Raw genomic sequence first — 25665 nt, 5'->3', positions numbered from 1 at the left:
AACATGCACATAATATGACTAATTAATGTGTTCGCATAATTCCAGCAAATGGATAGTTGTGCCAATTATGATCAAAATTGTTCTAAATGCTAAATATACACAGTGTACAAAACATTAGGATCACCTGCTCTTTCCATGACATAGACTGACCAGAGGAATCCAGGTGAAAGCTATGATCCCTTATTGATATTACCTGTTAAATCTACTTTAATCAGTGTAGATGAAGGGGAGGAGACAGGTTAAAGAAGGATGTTTAACCACTTAAGCTTTGAGACGATTGAGACATGGATTGTGTATGTGTGCCATTCAGAGGGTGAATGGACAATACAAAAGATTTAAGTGCCTTTGAACAGGGAAGGGTAGTAGGTGCCAGGCGCACCGGTTTGAGTGTGTCAAGAACTGCAACGCTGCTGGGTTTTTCACACTCAACAGTTTCCTGTGTGTATCAAGAATGGTCCAACACCCAAAGGACATCCAGCCAACTTGACAACTGTGGGAAGCATTGTGGTCAACATGGGCCAGCATCCCTGTGGAGTGCTTTCGACATGTCCATGTGCCGACGAATTGAGGCTGTTCTGAGGGCAAAAGGGGGTGCAAGTCAATATTACGAAGGTGTTCCTAATGTTTTGTACAATCAGTGTACAATCACAGCTACAGTTTTTTTATACTGTACATAACATTGTTTTGCAAACACAGAATGGACATTCTCAAAGTATAGATGCTTCATATGAATTACTTTGACCTCAAAATCTCTACTAAAATGGGAAATGAATAGAAATACAACATTACCAATCTAATGTGCACTATTGTTTATCTGTTTATGCTCAGGTTATGTGTCTTCTTATGTGGTTAGTGTCTTATCTGTCTTGTTTTGCGTTTCTGAGCTGAGTACTGTACATTACCTGGCCTGTCATAAATTAATCACCACCCCAGTCCATACTCTTCTGTACTTATCTGATTGTATTGCACACCTTTTATCAACCCCCCTCCCATTTGGTTCCATGGGGGCCCACCCACCCTTGGATAAACTATATAAAAAGCCAGACCAAACTTCTCATCACTGACTCATTCATCGTTGAAGTTCTCACGGTAAGCTTAGAAGGAAACTCACTAGTCACAGCTGACAGTTTCCCTGGTCATATTAGGACCAACTTGATTCATTGTGTAATTGGATAAATGTGCCTTCGATGATAGTAGCAATTTTGTTTCAGTTGCTAGCCAATGTTGCTTTCAATGTCTTGGTCTGTATATCTTTAGTCTCTGGCTATTCATATTATTTGTATTGCATTCTGACAACAACTGATGCAGTATCGCTATTGGAAAGGATTTTGTGGGAATCTAAGGACATTGCTAATTTAGTTTACTAAATAATCGAACTAAATCAATGTACTAATGAGAGTCAGTGAATGCACAAATTATTATTGAATTATTATTTCAAAACTGTGGCACTTGTTTAGGACAGTACCCTGTGCAGTGCAGTGGGTCAGGTTAATTTAATGGGGAGATGTGAGTGGTGGTAGTTTATTGTTGTTCTGTCTGTAGTGAGCAGGTAATATTCAAAACCTTGCATCTGTTCCATGCTGGCATAACCAACTGTAAATATCATGATGACAGGTCCAAGTATCATTGGTGAAAATATCTCTCTGTCTGTCTCTCACTCTATCTCTTACACTCTCTCCTTCTCTCTTTGTCTCGTATCGAACAGAAGTCAAGATGTCTAAACTGACAATCTTAGCAGGTGACTATGACTCCATAGTTTACACCAGGCACTATCACTGCCTTTAATGTTCTAGTAAAATTATATGCTTTGACATAAACGTTTTTGGGGCTATTTACATAGACATTTGCTTTGCCTTTTAAAACACTCTCTCTCTCTAGGCTTGTGCCTGGTGCTGTGCCAGTTGGGTGCTTCCACCTCAGATTCCACCGTAGCTGCTGCCTCTCCCAAGATGGTGTGCTACTTCACCAACTGGTCTCAGTACAGACAAGACAAAGGGAAGTACAGGCCCGAGAATGTGGACGCCCACCTGTGCACTCACCTGATCTATGCTTTCTCCATCCTCAACCACCGCAACGAGCTGGTCACCTACGAGTGGAACGATGACGTCCTCTACAAGTCCTTCAACGCCTTGAAGGCCAAGTAAGTGGCTCGCTTTACAACTTATTAGTGTTGGTGTTGCATAATTTGGAATTTAGTTTAACTGGTGTTTAATCACTCCTCTGAACTGGAGCTTGTTTTTAGCAGCCACTTGCAGAATTATCAATGTACTCATATACAAAATTGATGAATAATCTCAACCCCTCCTCTCTTTGCCGTCTCTCTGCAGGAATCCTCATCTTAAGACTCTGCTGGCCGTTGGAGGATGGAACTTTGGTTCTTCCCAGTGAGTACCTCCCTTAGTCACGCTACAGGGCTATGAAACGCACCATACATTTGGCTTACTTAGATTATCTGCAACTGTATCTACTGTATCATAGTATTTGTGAGATGTGTGTGTTAACTATACATTTACATTTTAGTCATTTAGCAGACGCTCTTATCCAGAGCGACTTACAGTTAGTGAGTACATACATTTTCATACTGGCCCCCCGTGGGAAACGAACCCACAACTCTGGCGTTGCAAGTGCCATGCTCTACCAACTGAGCTACAGCGGACCTAAATATACTAGGGCACGTGAAATCACACAACTATCATGTTTTCAGTGAAGATAGGATGCGGTTCAAAGTGCTTTTGTCAAGATAACTTTGATCATGACTATCAGTACTATATGACCACTGGTATCTGTGCTAATTTACTTTTAGCACACTTTAGCAACTATACGGTGTATTATATTATGGCGTCCTGACAAAACCTTGATCATCTCTCAGGTGTTCCATCATGGTGTTGTAGTAGCAAACTCTCAGTTAACCCAGAACTAAAATCTCGTGTAATTTGGTCAGATGCTCAATTTATGTTTACCTAGTTTGTCCATGAGAGATTAGCTAGTAGTATATCTGTGGAAGTAGTACATTAGTAGGTAGTATTTAGAAACCATATGGTGTATTGTAATACAGACTCATGATTAAACATTCTTCCTCTCTTCAGGTTCTCCATCATGGTGAATAATGCTGCCAACCGTCAGACATTCATCCAGTCGTCCATCAGCTTCCTGAGAACTCACGGCTTTGACGGTCTGGATCTGGACTGGGAGTACCCCGGGTCCAGAGGGAGCCCCCCAGAGGACAAGAAGAGGTTCACTCTGCTCTGCCAAGTGGGTGTGGCTCCTCCACTACAGTTATTACTCAATGGTAGTAATGTAGATAAATAATGGCTTGGATGTATATAGTGCTTTTCCAGGCATTCAAAGAGCTTTACCAAAGAAAAGAAACTCTTCTTATTCACTAGCATACTGGAGGCATACTATTCAGATATTTTGCCCAGCTCCTATGGTTCCCCATAATACGTCTTTACTGTGTATCTCCAACCCTCTCTGACCCATGATGTTTTGTGTGTGTGTTATACAGGAGCTCGTGGCAGCCTACGCAGCTGAGGCCAAGTCCACTGGCAATGCCCAGCTCATGCTGACCGCTGCCGTGCCCGCTGGGAAGGGAACCATCGATGCTGGATATGAGATTGCTGAGGTCGCCAAGTGAGTCTGACGGCTTTTTTGAATATGAATGTTTCCTGCAGAGGTCAATCAGTTTAAATAGCTATGGAGCTTTAGAAACAGTTTTTAGGTGACATTTCTGTTCTCAGTGGTTATAGTTTGTGTGTCTGTTTGTGTGTACGTCTCCAGGACTCTGGACTTCATCAATGTGATGACTTACGACTTCCACGGAACTTGGGAGCAATTCACTGGACACAACAGCCCCCTGTACCGCGGTGCTCATGACGAGGGAGATCTTATCTACTTCAACACTGTAAGGAAAAATAACACACAGACTGACAGAATCTTTATCAGTATGTATAATGATATTATTGTAAACCCATAGTATGCAAGTAGTATGTTTAAAACCCTTGTCATTCCATCTTTATAAAAGAAAATAGGTTTAAAACATCAAACAGATTTGCTGATGTTATTTGCTTATCATGGTGTGGTATAATCATGACATTTGCTACACATTTTCACCATGATAGAAAAAGCATGGTGCCACTTTACTTTCGGGTGCTGTTCTACAACAATAAATGCCCTAGCACTGCTGAAGTACTTGCTACATTTCTCACTTCTCTCTCCATCCATCCCTCCATCCCTCTACCTCCCCTCTTTCTCTCTCAGGACTACGCCATGAAGTACTGGAGAGACAATGGCACCCCAGTGGAGAAGCTGAACATGGGCTTCGCCACCTATGGTCGTACCTTCCGTCTGACATCATCTGACACCAGCGTTGGAGCACCAGCCAGTGGCCCTGCCTCCGCAGGGCCCTACACCCGCGAGGCCGGCTTCTGGGCCTACTATGAGGTGAGAGCTGGGGGCCAAAACATTCATTCACGCAAGACCAAAATGTTAAGCAAAGTTAGATATCAGTTTTTCATTGTTATTCCAAATATGCTGTACAACGGAGACCTTTGCATGAGTTTTTCACTAAACAAACTCCCTTTTATGTGTTTGTTAAGATCTGCACCTTCATAAATGGCGCAACAGTTGAGATGATTGCAGACCAGATGGTTCCCTATGCCTACAAGGGCAATGAGTGGGTTGGATTCGACTCCAGGCAGAGCTATGAGACCAAGGTCATTTCACCTAATCAGTTAACATAATATAGTAATTTAGATATGAAAATATTTTTGCCCATAGTCATTAAAGTGGTCAACAAAAAGTCTGGTACGATACTTAAGGTTTAATAAAACTTCTGTGACATATCCTCTAAATATATGCACCCTCTGTCTCTATGTCTCTGTCTATCTACCGCTGTCTCCTCATTCGATCCCACAGGTCCGCTACATGAAGGACAACAAATTTGGCGGTGCCTTCGTGTGGGCCCTGGATCTTGATGACTTCGCCAACCAGTTCTGCGCTGAGGGCAACCACCCTCTGATGGGACACCTGCGCAACCTTCTTGACATCAGTAAGTCTGAAGTTTTAGTGAAGGAGCAAACCTGATATTCAAAAACTGAAGTGTAATCTGAAATGGACCACCTACTAGACCAGATTATCCCACTGTGTGATGGGCCACTATGATAAATCCAGTCAGATTAAATAATGTTACGAAATGTCATCACTGTTTCATCACCTCAGCTCTGTCTTTCATAGTAAAACCCGCTCTCCTTTTATTTTTCCTCCCATCCAGAACTACCCCCTCTGCCCCCTACCACCACCCCCAAACCTGGCTCAGTCACCACCACACGCCCCACCACCACCACCGTCACCACCCACGCCCCTGGGACAGGTTTCTGCAACGGCAAGCCTGATGGCATCTACGCCAACCCAGACGACATCACCACCTTCTACATGTGCGCCCATGGCAACACCCACCTCAACACCTGTGGCAACGGTTCCGTCTTCGACCCCAGCTCCAAGGTCTGCGTGTGGCCTTAAGCGTGTTGTGCGGGAGTGAGGGAGTGAAATAGCATCGCTAATGCCAGCATTGTATTTACCAACTTTAAAGGCGCAGTGCAGTCAAACATTTAATTTCCTGTTGTTTTTTAAAATTATATTTCTACACTATGAGGTCGAAATAACACTTGGAAATTGTGAAAATTATGATAATGCCCTTCTAGTGTATGCCTGGAATTTCAGCCTGTTCAGGTGGGATGGTGTTTTTGGCCCACAACCTGACATCACAATCTGATCAGATTTTTCTGACCAATGACTAGCCATCTTTTATTTGCATATGTATCCTCCTACTTTGAAGGGGTATGTCGGGTAGGCTCTAGTGTCTAGACCATAGAGATTCTATTAAATTAGTATCCTAATTGTATGGTCTAGATTATCCTATCCACCAATCAGGGCTGTGTATGTAAATATATTTAAATTTGTATCAACACGCTCACACGATCAGACTGAGTATCTCAAACAGAAAAGGTGGCTCTGGAATATAAATGATAAAAAATACATTTCGCTATTTCATTAGTTTTTTTCATGAAACACACACACAGTGATTTATTAGACATACAGTGATGATTTAAAAATGTAATTAAAAAGACTGCATCGGGGCTTTAAAGCTGCAATATGTAACTTTTTGGTTGACCTGACCAAATTCACATAGAAATGTGAGTTATAGATCTGTCATGCTCATTGAAAGCAAGTCTAAGAAGTGGTAGATCTGTTCTATGTGTGCTATTTGTATGCATCTTGTGCTCAAGTTTTGTTTTTGCGTCTTTTACTTTCGGTTTTGTACACCAGCTTCAAACAGCTGAAAATATATTTCACAGCGGTTTAGATGGTACAATGATTCTCTACACTATACTTGCTTGTTTTGTCACATAAACTGAAATTAGGCGAACTATTAGAATTTTAGCAACCAGGAAATGACAGAGCAAGTTCTGCATCGTGCATCTTTAAGTGTTACTGTGGTGCTAAAACATGTTTTGTGGGAAGGGAAGAATGCTGTGTGTAGACAATAATTGAGATTCAATTAGTTGAGTCTCGTGCTTAGTTTTGTAGTAGTGAAAATGATTTGTTTGTTTTATTTTTTAAACACATTCAAAACAGATAATTTTCACTACTACAAAACTAAGCGCAATACTAATTTTCAAATGACATTTGATGAGGAGTCATTAATTAAAAGGGAAAAGAGACAGCTATTCAAGTAAAATAAAGACTATAGAGATACAGTATATGGCTCTGGGTTTGTAGAAGTATCACAAAACAAATGTGTTTGTCATGCTAAACCAAGAAGCCTCAAGGTAATACATGTTTTAGTGTAAGAATTCTGCTTTATCTTGTATTTTCCCTTTGTTTGACATGGTTTTTAATACCATCACTTACATTTTAGACATTTAGCAGACGCTCTTATCCAGAGCGACTTACAGTTAGTGAGTGCATACATCATTTTTTTTCATACTGGCCCCCTGTGGGAATCAAACCCACAACCCTGGCGTTGCAAACACCATGCTCTACATCCCTGCGGGCCATTCCCTCCCCTACCCTGGACGATGCTAGGCCAATTGTGCGCCGCCCCATGGGTCTCCCGGTCGTGGCCAGCTACAATAGAGCCTGGATTCGAACCAGGATCTCTAGTGGCACAGCTAGCACTGCGATGCAGCGCCTTAGACCACTGCGCCACTTAAACATGTATTACCTTGAGTCTTGCAAGTCACAAATGAATGTGGCCTGGCACAAGGCAAAAGGAAAGGGGAGTGAAAACATTGTAGAAAACACCTTCAAATGTTGGTGTTGGAGTCTTCAGGGATGGGGCACCTTGCATTGTGAATTACATACAGTTGAATACAAGCGTTGAAATTCCTCATATCCAAACATCCATGAAAAACATCCCAGAGAGATTTTTTTTTAAACCATTGCAATCTCAATCAAATGCACATACACACAGCAATTTAACACAAAACACAAAATAAAACATTTATTTAGAAATAAATGGCAGTGTAATATTCCTTAGTTCACAAAAAATTTTGGACTGACAGACGTCATGACATTGTAGGTTATGTTTCTATGTGCAGGACAGTATACAACAGCCCTTAGCTATGTGAGCAGCAGTCGGGCTGACAGCATAGTCCTGAGGAAGTGACATAGGGATTACAAGCATCCTGCTACCCAACACGATGCAGGAAGTGAGAACCATTCAGCCAGCATGACAGACGACACATCCACCAACACCTGCTCCTCAAGAGTCACTCCAGGTCACTATAACAACAGTATAGACAACTGACTGACATCAAAATCAAACTTGAACGCGTACACTGCTTCAAACAGAGAGGACATCGATACAAGCGCCCAATCGTTGCCAAATTCTTATCCTTTAAAGACAAAACAATGGTCAAAAGCCTTGGTAAAAGACTCACTGGCATGAAAATAGGCATGAACGATCAGTTACCTAAGGAAATCGCAGAATGTCGCAAAGTACTGTACCCACTCTTCAAAGATAATAAACTTAAAGGGAGGCGTGTAGCTCGCATAGTTGATAAACTATACATTGATAAGCAACTGCTCCAGGACACCAAGACAACTCCATGGCTGTTCTAAATAATAGAAAGTTCCCATAGAAGGGACAAATAATGAAACAACCTACACCAGTGGAGGCTGGTAGGAGCAGCTATAGGAGGACAAGCTCAATGTAAAGGCTGGAATGGAATAAATGGAAAGGTATCAAACACATCAAACATATGGAAACCACATGTTTGACTCCATTCTATTGATTCCATTCCAGCCGTTACAATGAGCCCGTCCTCCAATTGCTCCTTCCACCAGCCTCCACTGCCCTACACTATACACATCTAGGATTGTCTTTAGAATCTGGAAAAATTAAAAAACATAATACATCTGATAAAGATAATAACAACAAAATCTGGGAATGTTTTAAAAACATTTGTTTTTATATTTATATACAGTGAGATGGGAGAACCTTCCAGAAGGACAACGATCTCTGCAGCACTCCACCAATCAGTCCTTTATGGTAGAGTGGCCAGACAGAAGCCACTCCTCAAAAAAAGGCATATGACAGCCCGCTTGGAGTTTGCCTAAAGGCACCTAAAGGACTCTCAGATCATGAGAAACAACATTCTCTGGTCTGATGAAACCAAGATTGAACTCTTTGGCCTGAATGCCAACCCAGCTTACAAAATTACGTTCCAGGACGTGACAACAAAGTTATTTTTGTCCCCACATAAGTCATGATAACGTTATTGTGAAACTTACAGACGATGTTCCAAAATGTATTTCTATCATTACGATTGTAACGTTTTATGAAGACAAACCATAGCTCTAAATATAACGTTATGAAATGTTCCTAGGATATCTACAAAATAACATGATATTCAGAGCCTTTCATGGACTACCAAGGAACGTTTTTAATGTTCCCATGATGTCTGCATAGTGACCTGATATTTATAACCTCTACAATACTTATTAGAAACAATATGAATGTGCCTATAATGTCCCAAATGGGCTATGACATTCAGTACCTCTGGAAGACTTAAGGGGAATGTTACAAATGTCTCAGTTACGTTCCTTGTTAGCTGGGAAGCATCACGTCTGGAGGAAACCTGGCATCATCCCTACGGTGAAGCATGGTGGTGGCAGCATCATGCTGTGGGGATTTTTTCAGTGGGAGACTAGGGCAAGGTTCACCTTCCAACAGGACAACAACCCTAAGCACACAGCCAAGACAACGCAGGAGTTGCTTGGGGACAAGTCTCTGAATGTCCTTGAGTGGCCCAGCCAGAGCCTGGAGTTGAACCCGATTGAACATCTCTGGAGAGACCTGAAAGCAGCTGTGCAGCTACGCTCCCCAACCAACCTGCCAGAGATTGAGAGGATCTGCAGAGAAGAATGGGAGAAACTCCATAAATACAGGTGTGCCAAGCTTGTAGCGTCATACCCAAGAAGACCCGATGCTGTAATCGCCGCAAAAGGTGCTTCAACAAAGTACTGAGTAAAGGGTCTGCATACTTACGTAAATGTAATATTTCAGTTTTACACATTTCCCAAAACCTGTATTTGCTTTGTCATTATGGGGTATTGTGTGTAGATTGATGAGGGAGAAAAACAATTTAATCCATTTTAGAATACGGCTGTAATGTAACAAAATCAGGAAAACTGAAGGGGGCTGAATACTTTCCATACCTTTTGACCTATTCCCCATTTTTTTGTGTTACAGCCTGAATTCAAAATGGATTAAATTGATATTTATTTTCTCACCAATCTACACACAATACCACATAATGACAAAGTGAAAACATTTTCAGTTACATACAGTACCAGTCAAAAGTTTGGACACAACTACTCATTCCAGGGTTTTTCTTTATTTATAAAAAAATTTACATTGTAGAATAATAGTGAAGACATCAAAACTAGGAAATAACACATATGGAATCATGTAGTAACCAAAAAAGTATTAAACAAATCAAAATATATTTTAGATGTGACATTCTTCAAATAGCCACCCTTTGCCTTGATGACAGCTTTGCACACTGTTGGCATTCTCTCAGCCAGTTTCATCATAGCGCTTGATGGTTTTTGCGAATGCACTTGAAGAAACTTTCAAAGTTCTTGAAATGTTCCGTATTGACATGTCTTACAATAATGATGGACTGTCGTTTCTCTTTGCTTATTTGAGCTGTTCTTGCCATAATATGGACTTGGTCTTTTACCAAATAGGGCTATCTTCTGTATACCCCCCTACATTGTCACAACACAACGGATTGGCTCAAACGCATTAAGAAGGATATAAATTCCACAAATTAACTTTTAAGAAGGCACACCTGTTAATTGAAATGCATTCCAGGTGACTACCTCATGAAGCTGGTTGAGAGAATGCCAAGAGTGTTTAAAGCTGTCATCAAGGCAAAGGGTGGCTATTTGAAGAATGTCACATATAAAATATATTTTGATTTGTTTAACACTTTTTTGGTTACTACATGATTCCATATGTGTTATGTCATAGTTTTGATGTCTTCACTATTATTCTACAATGTAAAAAATAGTAAAAATAAAGAAAAACCCTTGAATGAGTAGGTGTCCAAACTTTTGACCGGTAGTGTATATGTGTATGTTACCGTTAGCGGTTTTCACCACTGTCCGTGGCCTGCACTACCTACCAGCCAGCTCTAGCCTGGACAATTATCGGCCAGTCTGCACAGCGTGCTATCGACCCAGAGCATATCGGATTTTCTGCCGGAATCACTGAATCACTGGACCTTAACACCGGATCATCGCAACTAGCTAGCTGCAACTGAATGGCTGTTGTTGGCTAATTCACCACTGTCCCGACGCACCAGTTAGCCTTGAGCTAGCCTCGAGCCAGGCCCATCTCCTGGTTATCTACCTCTCAACCTGACGGGACCTCCTAGTATCGACACGGAGCCCCGTTGATCCATCACGACTGGTCTGCCGACGTAATCGTCTGATGTGGTTTCAACAGGCTTCCCGTTGCGACGACCACGAAGATCCATCTGCTAGCACCGGCCCGCTAGCACGCGCAATCAACAGCCGTGCCTCCTGCTCGCCTGTGCTGTAGCAGCCTATGAACTGCTCCCGGACTTACCTATTGCTGCTCACTGGACCTTATGATTACTCAGCTACACAGCTGATGCCTGCTGGACTGTTCCTTTACCCGGTACCCTATCCTGTTTATCTGTTTAGCCTCAGCCCAAACTTTCGGCGCCATTACCAGTTGTTGTCTTAGCCCTCTCGAATAACACCTGTGATTGCGTTATACCTCTCTCCCATGTTAATATGCCTTGCCTATTGCTGTTTGGGGTAGTTCTTATTGTACTATTTCACTGTAGAGCCTCCAGTCCTGCTCAACCAGCCTCAGAGAGCTCCTTTGTCCCACCCCCCATACACGCGGAGACCGGCTTAATCGGTACCTCCATTGATGCTATCTCTTTCATCGTTACACAATGCTTAGGTGTACCTCCACTGTACTCATATCCTTCCATATCCTTGTCTGTACATAATGCCCTGAATCTATTCTACAACGCCTGGAAATCTGTCCCTTTTATTCTCTGTACCCAACGCACTAGAAGACCAGTTCTTAAAGCCTTTAGCCGTATCCTTATTCTATTCCTCCTCTGTTCCTCTGGTGATGTCGAGGTTAACCCAGGCCCTGTAGCCCCCAGTATCACTCCTACTCCCCAGGCGCTATTATTTGTTGACTTCTGTAACCGTAAAAGCCTTGGTTTCTTGCATGTTAACATCAGAAGCCTCCTCCACAAGTTTGAGTTATTCACTGCGTTAGCAGACTCTGCCAACCCTGATGTTCTAGCAGTGTCTGAATCCTGGCTTAGGAAGGCCACCAAAAATTCAGAGATGTCCATCCCGAATTACAACATTTTCCGTCTAGATAGAACTGCCAAAGGGGGCGGAGTTGCAATCTACTGTAGAGATAGCCTGAAGAGCTCTATCATACTATCCATGTCTGTGCACAAACAGCTGGAGCTTCTACTTCTAAAAATCCACCTTTCCAGAAATAAGTCTCTCACTGTTGCCGCTTGCTACAGACCCCCCTCAGCCCCCAGTTGTGCCCTGGACACCATATGTGAATTGCTTGCCCCCCATCTATCCTCAGAGTAATACTTGGTGACCTAAACTGAGATATATTAACACCCCGGCCGTCCTACAATCTAAACTAGATGACCTCAATCTCACACAAATTATCAAGGAACCTACCAGGTACAACCCTAAATCCGTAAACATGGGCACCCTCATAGATATCATCCTGACTAATTTACCCTCAAAATACACCAACGCTGTCTTCAACCAGGATCTCAGTGATCACTGCCTGCGTCCGTAATGGGTCCGCGGTCAAACGACCACCCCTCATCACTGTCAAACGCTCCCTAAAACACTTCAGCGAGCAGGCCTTTCTAATTGACCTGGCCCGGCTATCCTGGATGGATATTGACCTCATTCCATCAGTAGAGGATGCCTGGATGTTCTTCAAAAGTGCTTTCCTCTCCATTTTAAATAAGCATGCCCCATTCAAAAAATTCAGAACTAAGAACAGATATAGCCCCTGGTTCACCCAAGACTTGACTGCCCTTGACCAGCACAAAAACATCCTGTGGCGTAATGCATTAGCATCGACCAGCCCCAGCGATATGCAACTTTTCAGAGAAGTCAAGAACCAATATACACAATCAGTTAGGAAAGCAAAGGCTAGCTTTTTCAAACAGAAATGTGCATCCTGTAGCACTAACTCCAAAAAGTTTTGGGACACTGTAAAGTCAATGGAGAATAAGAGCACCTCCTCCCAGCTGCCCACTGCACTGAGGCTAAGAAACACTGTCACCACCTGGCTACCCTTACCCCGGCCACCAGTTCTGCACCCTCCGCTGCAACTTGCCCATGCAAACCCCCCCCCCCCCCGCTTCTCCTTCACCCACATTTAGATAGCTGATGTCCTGAAAGAGCTGCAAAATCTGGACCCCTACAAATCAGCTGGGCTAGACAATCTGGACCCTTTCTTTCTAAAATTAGATGCAGAAATTGTTGCAAAACCTATAACTAGCCTGTTCAACCTCTATTTCGTATCGTCTGAGATCCCCAGAGATTGGAAAGCTTCCGCGGTCATCCCCCTCTTCAAAGGGGGTGACACTCTAGATCCAAACTGTTACAGACCTATATCCATCCTGCCCTGCCTTTCGAAAGTATTTGAAAGCCAAGTTAACAAACAGATCACCGACCATTTTGAATCCCACCGTACCTTCTCCGCTATGCAATCTGGTTTCCGAGCTGGTCATGGGTGCACCTCAGCCACGCTCAAGGTCCTAAACAATATAATAACCGCGATCGATAAAAGACAGTACTGTGCAGTCGTCTTTATCGACCTGGCCTAGGCTTTTGACTCTGTCAATCACCGCATTCTTATTGGCAGACTAAATAGCCTTGGTTTCTCAAATGACTGCCTCGCCTGGTTCACCAACTACTTCTCAGATAAAGTTCAATATGTTAAATCGGAGGGCCTGTTGTCTGGACCTCTGGCAGTCTCTATGGGGGTGCCACAGGGTTCAATTCTCAGGCCGACTCTATTCTCTGTGTATATCAATGATGTCGCTCTTGCTGCTGTTGACTCTCAGATCCACCTCTACGCAGACGACACCATTTTGTATACATCTGGCCCTTTATTGGACACTGTGTTAACAAACCTCCAAACGAGCTTCAATGCCATTCAATACTCCTTCCGTGGCCTCCAACTGCTCTTAAACGCTAGTAAAACTAAATGCATGCTCTTCAATCGAACGCTGCTTGCACCCGCCCGCCCGACTAGAATCACTACTCTCGGCGGGTATGACTTAGAATATGTGGACAACTACAAATACCTAGGTGTCTGGTTAGACTGTAAACTCTCCTTCCAAACTCACATGAAGCATCTCCAATCAAAAGTTAAATCTAGAATTGGCTTCCTATTTCGCAACAAAGCCTCTTTCACTCATGCTGCCAAACATGCCTGCCTGCCATTCTGTACCTTTTGTACTCTGATCTGGATTACTGACTGCCTGCCCCCTGTTTCTGTAAACTTTTGTTACTTCGACACTGTCTGTGTCACGGTTTCGGCCGAGGCTGCCTCTCTTCCTTGTTCGGGCAGGCTTCGGCGTTCGTTGTCTCCGGAATACTAGCTGCCACCGTTGTATATTTCATGTTCGTTTGCTTTTGTCTGTTTGTTTGTGACACCTGTTCTCGTTTAGCGTAATTAGTGTCCTATAAGTTTCTCGTTGTGTTTGTCTAGTGTTGTGTGTTATTGATTTAGGTCTGTCGTGTGTTGGGCTTGTATTTTGCTATTTCGCTCGGTTGAGCTTCCCTCCACTGCGTTGGAGCGTTTACGCACCTGTTTTAGTGCGCCTTTTGTTTTGTCGCCTTCGTGCGTAATTTCGCCTTCGGGCAAGTCTGTTTGTGTTTTACCTTGTTGGAAATTGACTAAAGTCTTTTGGACTATACTTCGGTGTCCTGCGTTTGATTCCACCACTACACCCACCTACAGCAATCGTGACAGAATAACACACCTTGAAGAATGGAATCAGCAGGAGCCGCAGCAGCCCAGGCGACGCTGGAGGACAAGGTCCGGGAACAAAGTGACCAGATCCTGCAGATGGGGACCGCACTGCAGGAGGTGATCACCACCATCCGAGGCTGGGGGACGCCTCCACCGCCATCCTCCCTGCCAGCACCATCGGCCAGTCAGCCCATTCCCGCACCGGAACCCCGAGGAGTCCGACTCTCGCTCCCGAGGGCCTACGATGGGACCGCAGCCGGGTGTCAGGGATTCCTTCTCCAGGTGGAGCTGTACCTGGCCACCGTGCACCCGGCGCCCTCGGGACATGAGAGCGTGTCCGCCCTGATCTCCTGCCTTTCCGGGAAGGCGTTGGAATGGGCCAACGCGGAGTGGAGGAGGATCGACGCGGACACCATCACATACGACGAGTTCTCCCGCTGCTTCAGGGCGGTGTTTGACCATCCCCCGGAGGGGAAAGCGGCGGGGGAGCGTCTGGTCTTCCTCCGGCAGGGGAGGAGGAGTGCCCAGGAGTTCGCCCTAGAATTCCGTACTCTAGCGGCAGATGCAGGGTGGAATGAGCGGGCTCTCGTTGACCACTACAGATGTAGTCTACGAGAGGACGTCCGTCGGGAGCTGGCCTGTAGGGACACCAGCCTCTCGTTCGACCAGTTGGTCGACATGTCCATCAGGCTGGATAACCTGCTAGCTACCCGCGGACGTCCCGAGGGGGGTCCGTCCATTTCACCCTCCAGCGCCTCCGAGCCGTGCCCCATGGAGCTCGGGGGCGCTGGCGCTAGAGAGAGGAGGGGTCGGCTTACTAGGGGGTCCATCTCCTGCACCAACTGTGGTCGGGGAGGACACACCGCGGCTAGGTGCTGGGGATGGCCTCCTAGGGGAGAGGACGACAGGTCCTGCACTGGGGATTCCTTCCAGGTGAGTAGGCGCCCCACTCACCCAGAGCTCTCTGTTGCACATTTCTGTATACCTGTGAGTTTTCCACAGGTAGCACCTCATTCCCAGCATAAGGCGCTGGTAGATTCAGGCGCGGCTGGGAATTTTGTTGATAGGAAGTTTTGTTTAGCCTTAGGGATTCCCCTTCTTCCTGTTGATGTCCCTTTCCCCATTCATGCCCTAGATAGCCGTCCGTTGGGTGCAGGCTTGATCAGGGAAGTCACTGCGCCACTTAGGATGTGTGCGCAGGGGGGTCATCAGGAGATGATTCAGCTATTTCTGATTGACTCGCCTGCGTATCCGGTGGTGCTGGGCATGCCCTGGTTGAGTACCCATAACCCATCTATTTCGTGGCAGGAGAGGGCTCTGATGGAGTGGTCTGCCCAGTGTGTGGGTCGATGTTTGGGCGTTTCCGTATGGGCTACCTCGGTGGAGAGTCCAAACCAGGTGCCCGCATTGCACGTTCCTCCTGAGTATGGGGATTTGGCTATCGCGTTTAGTAAGTCGAGGGCGACGCGGTTGCCACCCCATAGGCAGGGAGATTGTGCGATAGACCTCCAGGCAGGAGCTGCGCTCCCACGGAGCCATGTGTATCCTCTGTCTCAGGAGGAGAAGAAAGCTATGGAGACTTACATAGACGAATCTCTGAGACAAGGATACATACGGCCTTCCACTTCCCCTGCGTCCTCGAGTTTCTTTTTTGTGAAGAAGAAGGATGGTGGTTTACGCCCGTGCATCGATTACCGTGGTCTATATCAGATCACGGTGAAGTACAGTTATCCACTCCCGCTGATTGCGACCATGACTGAGTCCTTGCATGGGGCGCGTTTCTTCACTAAATTAGATCTCAGGAGCGCGTACAACTTGGTGCGCATCAGGGAGGGCGATGAATGGAAGACAGCCTTTAGTACCACCTCGGGCCATTACGAGTATCTTGTCATGCCATACGGGTTGATGAACGCTCCGTCAGTTTTCCAATCATTCGTGGATGAGATCTTCAGGGACATGCAGGGGCAGGGGGTCGTTGTGTACATAGATGACATTCTCGTGTACTCGCCTACCCGTGTCGATCATGTGGCCCTGGTGCGCAGAGTGTTGCGGAGGCTGGTGGAGCACGACCTGTATGTTAAGGCAGAGAAGTGTCTGTTTTTCCAGGAGTCGGTCTCCTTTTTGGGGTATCAGTTGTCTGCGTCAGGGGTGAAGATGGAGGTAGACCGGGTGTCAGCCGTGCGTAATTGGCAAACACCAACCACTGTGAAGGAGGTGCAGCAGTTTTTGGGGTTTGCGAATTACTACCGGAGGTTTATCCGGGGTTTTGGACAGGTGGCAGCTCCCATCACGTCTCATTTGAAGGGGGGTCCGGTGCGTCTGCAGTGGTCTGCCGAGGCGGACAGGGCGTTTGGGAGGCTGAAGGACCTGTTTACCTCGGCCCCGGTGCTGGCGCATCCGGATCCCTCTTTACCATTTCAGGTAGAGGTGGACGTGTCTGAGGCCGGTATAGGAGCCGTGCTTTCACAACGGTCAGGCCTGCCACCTAAACTCCGCCCCTGTGCCTTTTATTCCAAGAAGCTCAGTCCGGCGGAGCGAAACTATGACGTAGGGGACAGGGAGCTGTTAGCCGTGGTACAGGCCCTAAAGGTGTGGAGGCACTGGCTTGAGGGGGCTCAACACCCTTTCCTCATTTTGACGGACCACCGTAACCTGGAGTACATCCGGGCAGCGAGGAGGCTAAACCCTCGGCAGGCAAGATGGAATATGTTCTTGACCCGGTTTACATTTAAGATCACGTACATCCCTGGGTCACAGAACGGTAAGGCAGATGCGCTGTCTCGGCGGTATGACACGGAGGAGAGGTCCGTGGAGCCCACTCCCATACTGCCGGAGTCGTGTCTGGTGGCACCGGTAGTGTGGGAGGTCGATGCTGAGCTCGAGCGGGCGTTACGCACCGACCCTAGTCCACCGCAATGCCCGGAGGGTCGGAAGTACGTTCCGCTCGAGGTTCGGGATCGATTGATCTATTGGGCTCACACGTCACCCTCCTCTGGACACCCTGGTATCGGCCGGACAGTGCACTGACTTAGTGCCAAGTACTGGTGGCCCACGTTGGCAAGGGATGTGAGGGTTTATGTTTCCTCCTGCTCGGTGTGCGCCCAGTGTAAGGCGCCTAGACATCTGCCTAGGGGTAAGTTACTACCCCTGCCCGTTCCACAACGACCATGGTCCCACCTCTCGGTGGATTTCCTTACTGACCTTCCTCCTTCACAGGGGAATACCACTATACTGGTCGTTGTGGACCGGTTTTCTAAGGCCTGTCGTTTGCTCCCCATGCCGGGCCTTCCTACCGCCCTGCAAACTGCCGAAGCCCTATTCACCCATGTGTTCCGGCACTACGGGGTACCCGAGGATATTGTGTCTGATCGAGGTCCCCAATTTACCTCCAGGGTCTGGAGAGCCTTTATGGAGCGGTTGGGGGTCTCGGTGAGCCTCACCTCGGGTTACCACCCGGAGAGTAATGGGCAGGTGGAACGCGTGAACCAGGATGTGGGTAGGTTTCTTAGAACATACTGCCAGGACCGGCCGGAGGAGTGGGCCAGGTACGTTCCCTGGGCCGAGATGGCCCAGAATTCCCTACGCCATTCCTCCACTAACCTAACCCCTTTCCAATGTGTGTTAGGTTACCAGCCGGTTCTGGCACCTTGGCAGCAGAGCCAGATCGAGGCTCCTGCGGTGGATGAGTGGGCGCGGCGCTTGGAGGAGACATGGAACGCTGCACACGTCCACCTGCAGCGGGCCCTCCGACGTCATAAGGCGAGCGCCGATCTCCACCGCTGTGAGGGACCGGTGTACGCACCTGGTGATCGAGTCTGGCTCTCTACCAGAAACCTGCCCCTCCGCCTGCCCTGTCGGAAACTGGGTCGGCGGTTTGTAGGGCCATTTAAAGTCCTGGGAAGGTTGAACGAGGTGTGTTACAAATTACAACTACCTGTTGAATATAAAAGTATTAACCCCTCGTTCCATGTGTCCCTTCTCAGGCCGGTGGTAGCTGGCCCACTCCAAGAAAGTGAGATCAGGGAGACTCTTCCGCCCCCATTGGACATCGAGGGGGCACCGGCGTACTCCGTGAGGTCCATCTTGGATTCGAGACGTCGGATGGGGGGTCTCCAATATCTAGTGGAGTGGGAGGGGTACGGTCCGGAGGAACGGTGCTGGGTGCCGAGGAGAGACATTTTGGACCCGTCTCTCCTGACGGAATTCCATCGTGGGCACCCGACGCACCCTGCTCCGCGTCCTCCGGGTCGTCCCCGAGGCCGGAGTCGGCGCACGTCTGGAGCCGCGCGTCAAGGGGGGGGTACTGTCACGGTTTCGGCCGAGGCTGCCTCTCTTCCTTGTTCGGGCAGGCTTCGGCGTTCGTTGTCTCCGGAATACTAGCTGCCACCGTTGTATGTTTCATGTTCGTTTGCTTTTGTCTGTTTGTTTGTGACACCTGTTCTCGTTTAGCGTAATTAGTGTCCTATAAGTTTCTCGTTGTGTTTGTCTAGTGTTGTGTGTTATTGATTTAGGTCTGTCGTGTGTTGGGCTTGTATTTTGCTATTTCGCTCGGTTGAGCTTCCCTCCACTGCGTTGGAGCGTTTACGCACCTGTTTTAGTGCGCCTTTTGTTTTGTCGCCTTCGTGCTTAATTTCGCCTTCGGGCAAGTCTGTTCGTGTTTTACCTTGTTGGAAATTGACTAAAGTCTTTTGGACTATACTTCGGTGTCCTGCGTTTGATTCCACCACTACACCCACCTACAGCAATCGTGACACAAAGACTCCTTCACTAATGCTGCTAAACATGCCCTCGTAAAACTGGCTATCCTACCGATCCTTGACTTCGGCGATGTAATTTACAAAATAGCTTCCAACACTCTACTCAGCAAATTGGATGTAGTCTATCACAGTGCCATCCGTTTTGTCACCAAAGCCCCATATACTACCCACCATTGTGACCTGTACCCTCTCGTTGGCTGGCCCTCACTACATATTCGTCGCCAAACCCACTGGCTCCAGGTCATCTATAAATCACTTCTAGGCCAATCCCTGCCTTATCTTAGCTCATTGGTCACCATAGCAACACCCACCCGTAGTATGCGTTCCAGCAGGTATATCTGTCACGCCCTGACTCAGGGGACTCTTATATGTTGAGTCAGGGGGTGGATATTCTATATTGTATTTTCTATGTTTGTGATCTAGGTTTTGTAGTTCTATGTTTGGCCGGGTGTGTTTCCCAATCAGAGGCAGCTGTCGCTCGTTGTCTCTGATTGGGGAGCATACTTAGGCAGCCTATTGGCAATTATGGGTTGTGGGATCTTGTTCCGTGTGGAGGCTTGTTTAGTGTTCAGCCTTAGGTTTTCACGTGTCGTTGGTTTGTTGTTTTGTCGTGTGTTTATCATTTAATAAACATGTACGCATTTCACGCTGCGCCTTGGTCTGACCCGTCCTTAAACGAACGTGACAATATCTCACTGGTCATCCCCAAAGCCAACACCTCCTTTGGCCGCCATTCCTTCCAGTTCTCTGCTGCAAATGACTGGAACGAACTGCAAAAATCTCTGAAGCTGGAGACACTTATCTCCCTCACTATCTTTAAGCATCAGTTGTCAGAGCAGCTTACCGATCACTGCACCTGTACACAGCCCATCTGTAATTAGCCCACCCAACTACCTCATCCCCATATTGTTATTTACATTGTTATTTATTTTGCTCATTTGCACCCCAGTATCTCTATTTGCACATTATCTTCTGCACATCTATCACTCCAGTGTTAATACAACATTTTAATTATTTTGCACTATGGCCTATTTATTGCCTTACCGCCATAACTTACTATATTTGCACACACTGTATATAGATTTTCTATTGTGTTATTGACTGTACGTTTTGTTTATTCCATATGTAACTCTGTGTTGTTGTTGTTGTTTTTATCGCACTGCTTTGCTTTGCTTTATCTTGGCCAGGTCGTAGTTGTAAATGAGAACTTGTTCTCAACTGGCTTACCTGGTTAAATAAAGGTGAAATTAAAAATTTAAAACCTGTTAGATATTATGGGCATCTTGGGATGTGTTTTGTATGTTATTGCTGTAAGAGTGAGTTAGCTAGCATGCTCTAATTGTAATGGTCACATTAGTTCCCTGCTGATGCACAATTATTTATATGCTAACAGACGGTAGTGTAAGTATTCATACCCCTGAGTCAATACTTTGTAGAAGCACCTTTGGCAGTGATTACAGCTGTGAGTCTTTCTGGGTAAGTCTCTAAGAGCTTTCCACACCTGGATTCTGGAACATTTGCCCATTCTTCTTCTCAGAATTCTTCAAGCTCTGTCAAATTGGTTGTTTATCATTGCTAAACAGCCATTTCCAAGTCTTGCCATAGATTTTCAAGTACCTTTAAGTCAAAACTATAACTCGGCCACTCAGGAACATTGTCTGTCTTATTGGTAACCAATTCCACTGTAGATTTGGCCTTGTGTTTTAGGTTATTGTCCTGCTGAAAGGTTAATTCATCTCCCAGTGTCTGATGTAAAGCAGACTGAACCAGGTATTTCTCTAGTATTTTGCCTATGCTTAGCTACATTCCATTTATTTTTTATCCTGAATAACTCCCCAATCCTAAACAATTACAAGCATACCCATACCATGATGCAGCCCCCACTATGCTTGAAAATATGGAGAGTGGTACTCAGTAATGTTTTGTATTGGATTTGCCCCAAACATAACACTTTGTACACAGGAAAAAAAGCTAATTGCTTTGCCACATTTTTTGAAGTATTACTTTAGTGCCTTGTTGCAAACAGAATGCATGTTTTGGAATATTTTTATTCTCTACAGGCTTCCTTCTTTTCACTCTGTCAATTAGGTTAGTTTTGTGGAATAACTACAATCCTCAGTTTTCTCCTATCACAGTCATTAAACTCTGTAACTGTTTTAAAGTCACCATTGGCTTCATGGTGAAATCTCTGAATGATTTCTTTCCTTTCTGGCAACTGAGTTAGGAAGGGATGCCTGCATTTTTGTAGTGACTGGGAGTATTGATATACAATCCATAGTGTAATTAATAACTTCACCATGCTCAAAAGGAAATTCAATGTCTGCTTTTTTTTATATCTATACCCATCTACCAATAGGTGCCCATCTTTGCGAGGCATTGGAAAACCTCTGTCACGATCGTTGACTGATGACTTGTGGAACCAAGGCGCAGCGTGATAAGCGTACATTTTATTTAGTACACAACACACAAACAAAACAAACGATACGTGAAGTCCTGAGGTTACAACAACACAAACCTTTACGGAACAAGATCCCACAAACTAACTGGTGCCAACAGGCTGCCTAAGTATGGTCCCCAATCAGAGACAACGAGCTACAGCTGTCTCTGATTGGGTACCACCCTGGCCAACATAGATCAACACGATCTAGAACAAAAACATAGAAAACTAAACAATGAAAATCCACACCCTGGCTCAACATTTAAGAGTCCCCAGAGCCAGGGCGTGACAACCTCTGTGGTCTTTGTGGTTGAATCTGTTTTTGAAATTCACTGCTCGACTATGGGACCTTACAAATAATTGTTTGTGTGGGGTACAGAGATAATAATAATAATAATATAATATGCCATTTAGCAGACGCTTTTATCCAAAGCGACTTACAGTCATGCGTGCATACATTTTTGTGTATGGGTGGTCCCGGGGATCGAACCCACTACCTTGGCGTTACAAGCGCCGTGCTCTACCAGCTGAGCTACAGAAAATCATGTTAAACACTATTATTGCACACAGAGTGAGTCTTTGCAATGTATTATGTGACTTGGTAAGCACATTTTTACTCCTGAACTTATTTTGGCTTGCCATAACAAAAGGGGTTGAATACTTATTGACTCAAGACATTTCAGCTTGTGTGTGTAATAATTTCGAAAAACATAATTCCACTTTGACAGTATGGGGTATTGTGTGTAGGCCAGTGACAAAAAAATCTCAATTTAATCAATTTTAAATTCAGGCTGTAACACAACAAAGTGTGGAAAAAGTCAAGGGGTGTGAATACTTTCTGAAGGCGCTGTTCTACTTGATGATAAACAGATATAGCTCATAAATCTATATGGACCGAATAATGACGATCCAAACATCTTTGAAAATATTTATAATAATCCAATATTCTCCAAGATACAAATAACTCTATTATAAGGGTAGAGGACTACAACACAGTTTTACGTCCATCAATATAACTTAAAGGCAATCATCCTACCAACTGTCAACATCTAGCGCTCAAAGAGATTACTAATATTATGGACATTGGAATTTACTGATATTTGGAGGCTTAAAAACCTGGATCTCGTAAAATATACTTGGAGGAGGCTTAATCAAGCTAGTCAGATTTATTATTTCCTGGTATCCTTTTCTATGGTGCCATAAGTGAAAAAAGTAATGATTGAGGATCGAATGCAATCAGATCATCAACTTATATCCCTCCATATACAGTAACAATGACAGACTTATCACGAGGTTGGGGATATTGGAAATTTAACCAGGGTTATTAATTGACTGCCAGTACTTTCTTAACATAAAGCTAAGGAATTATAAGACTTTCTTGCACAATAAAGGATCAGCGGACCCACTTAACGTAGGGGATTTCTTTAAAATGTGCCTTTAGAGGCCATTCAATTCAATGTTCATCTCAAAAACAAAAACAGTATCGGTCAACGGAGAAAAGACTTACAACAGAAATAGAAAATCTAACATTACACATCAATGGTGTTGATAAATGCACTACTGAAGCACTGAATAATCTAGACGCAAAACCAAAGGAGTTTGAGGAACTTATTCAGGAAAAATAGGGTTTCATTTATCAAAAAAACTGAGCAAACTGGATGGAGAATGGCAAGAAATGCACAATTTTTTTTTTAAATGTTCATTATAGAAACGCGACCAAAAGCAACCTACAGAAAATAGTTGTATTGGTTTGTCTGCCTCCAACGAAAAACCATGCATTAAAATTACTAGTAGAAATCGTAGAATGTATCTTCACTGACATCTTCAACCTGTAATACCAACATGTTTCAAGCAGACCACCATAGGCCCTGTGCCCAAGAACACCAGGGTAACCTGCCTAAATGACTACCGACCTGTAGCACTCAGGTCTGTAGCCATGAGGTGCTTTGAAAGGCTGGTCATGGCTCACATCAACACCATTATCCCAGAAACCCTAGACCCACTCCAATTTGCATACCACCCCAACAGATCCACAGATGACACAATCTCTACTGCACTCCACATTGCCCTTTCCCACCTGGACTAAAGGAACACCTACGTGAGAATGCTATTCATTGACTACAGCTCAGCGTTCAACACCATAGTGCCCTCAAAGCTCATCACTAAGCTAAGGACCCTGGGACTAAACAACTCCCTCTGCAACGGGATCCTGGACTTCCTGATGGGCCGCCCCCAGGTGGTAAGGGTAGGTAACAACACATCTGCCACGCTGATCCTCAACACGGGAGCCCCTCAGGGGTGCGTGCTCAGTCCCCTCCTGTACTCCCTGTTCACCCATGACTGCATGGCCAAGCACGACTCCAACACCATCATTAAGTTTGCCAACGACACAACAGTGGTAGGCCTGATCACCGACAACGATGAGACAGCCTATAGGGAGGTCAGAGACCTGGTAGTGTGGTACCAGGAGTACTACCTCTCCCGCAATGTGATCACGACCAAGGAGACGATCGTGGACTACAGGAAAAGGAGGGCCGAGCATGCCCCCATTCTCATCGACTGGGCTGTAGTGGAGCAGGTTGTCCACATCACCAACAAACTATCATGGTCCAAACATACCAAGACAGTCGTGAAGAGGGCACGGCAATGCCTATTACCCCTCAGGGGACTGAAAAAATTTGGCATGGATCCTCAAAAAATTATACAGCTTCACCATCAAGAGCCTCCTGACTGGTTGCATCGCTGCCTGGTATGGCAACTGCTTGGCATAGTCACTTTACCTCTACCTACATTTACATATTACCTCAATCACCTCGACTAACCTGTGCCCCCGCACATTTACTCTGTACCGGTATCCCCTGTAAATAGCCTCGTTACTGTTATTTTATTGTTGCTCTTTAATTATTTGTAATTTCTCTATTTTTCTATTTTTAACTTAAGTTTAGTTTAGTAAATACTTCAACACTTATTTGTCTTAAAACTGCATTGTTGGTTATAGGCTTGTAAGTAAGCATTTCACTGTAAGTTCTACACCTGTTGTATTCAGCGCATGTGACAAATAACATTTGATTTGATTAGATTTTTTATTTCACTAGTTTGACAACTATGCCGCATAAAATTCAAGATAGTTGGAACAGATTTTTTTATGTCCCAATACCATGGCATAGGATTTATGAACTGATATGCAAAACAATTATTGATATGCATTAATCCATTATTTTCAAATTAAACTATTATATAAAATTCACCACAAAAAGAATGCTCACTGCTTCACGCAAAAGTTGGCATTTATAAAAACTGAACTTGACGTGAAAATGTGCTTATCCTCCAAACTTTAGACCATGCATACGCACAGTTTCTAGTAATTGAAGTATTGCATTGCAAGAAGGCAAAAATAGCCTAGTAGCCTTGTGCAAATTAGGAATATATGATGACTTATTCATAACAAAAAAACAGATAGCTAAATTTAATAACAAGATGGAATTATTTTCTGTTAGTGAGAAGAGCGAAAATCTATTTATTTTATATTTGCATTCTAAAATCATAAGAAATCTATTTTCGATTATTTGTTTCATTTCCATGATCAATGCGGAATAAATTCCTCACCTTTTTTGATTGTGATGGTTTCATACTCGCAAAATAGCCTATAGGCCTAGAAGTTAGGATATGCTACCATTCATCCCAACTCTCATATAACTGGACACACTTCACAGTAGTAAATAGATAGAAGAGCCTCAATTCGTTGATACATGGACTCTTCAAGGCTTTGAAAGCATTCCACAGGGATGCTGGCCCATGGTGACTCCAATGCTTCCCACAGTTGTGTCAAGTAGCCTGGATGTCCTTTGGGTGGTGGACCATTCTTGATTCACATGGGAAAC

General features: G+C 44.9%; 1 protein-coding gene across 1 annotated transcript; it reads left to right on the top strand.

Moving 5' to 3' along the window:
* Positions 1 to 1710: 1710 nt before the first annotated feature.
* Positions 1711 to 5646, top strand: LOC311138017 (acidic mammalian chitinase-like). The gene is made up of 10 exons (XM_084172666.1): positions 1711 to 1738; positions 1879 to 2140; positions 2328 to 2384; positions 3087 to 3252; positions 3506 to 3630; positions 3778 to 3901; positions 4258 to 4440; positions 4596 to 4712; positions 4915 to 5047; positions 5270 to 5646. Exons 1-10 carry the CDS (start codon positions 1714 to 1716, stop codon positions 5515 to 5517), a joined length of 1440 nt encoding a protein of 479 aa, XP_084028792.1. The 5' UTR covers positions 1711 to 1713; the 3' UTR covers positions 5518 to 5646.
* Positions 5647 to 25665: the final 20019 nt, after the last annotated feature.

This window comes from Coregonus lavaretus (assembly GCF_964263955.1).
Source record: "Coregonus lavaretus genome assembly, chromosome: 12".
Lineage (NCBI taxonomy): Eukaryota > Metazoa > Chordata > Actinopteri > Salmoniformes > Salmonidae > Coregonus > Coregonus lavaretus.
Note: the sequence above shows the minus strand (reverse complement) of the source record. Positions and strands in the feature narration are given on the sequence as shown.

Bases quoted from the DNA above. Each gene is read 5' to 3' on its own strand.
- LOC311138017 (XM_084172666.1), top strand. From the start codon at position 1,714: ATGTCTAAACTGACAATCTTAGCAG. The intron at 1,739-1,878 runs GTGACTATGACT...CTCTCTCTCTAG, and splicing joins TAAACTGACAATCTTAGCAG to GCTTGTGCCTGGTGCTGTGC. The intron at 2,141-2,327 runs GTAAGTGGCTCG...GTCTCTCTGCAG, and splicing joins TTCAACGCCTTGAAGGCCAA to GAATCCTCATCTTAAGACTC.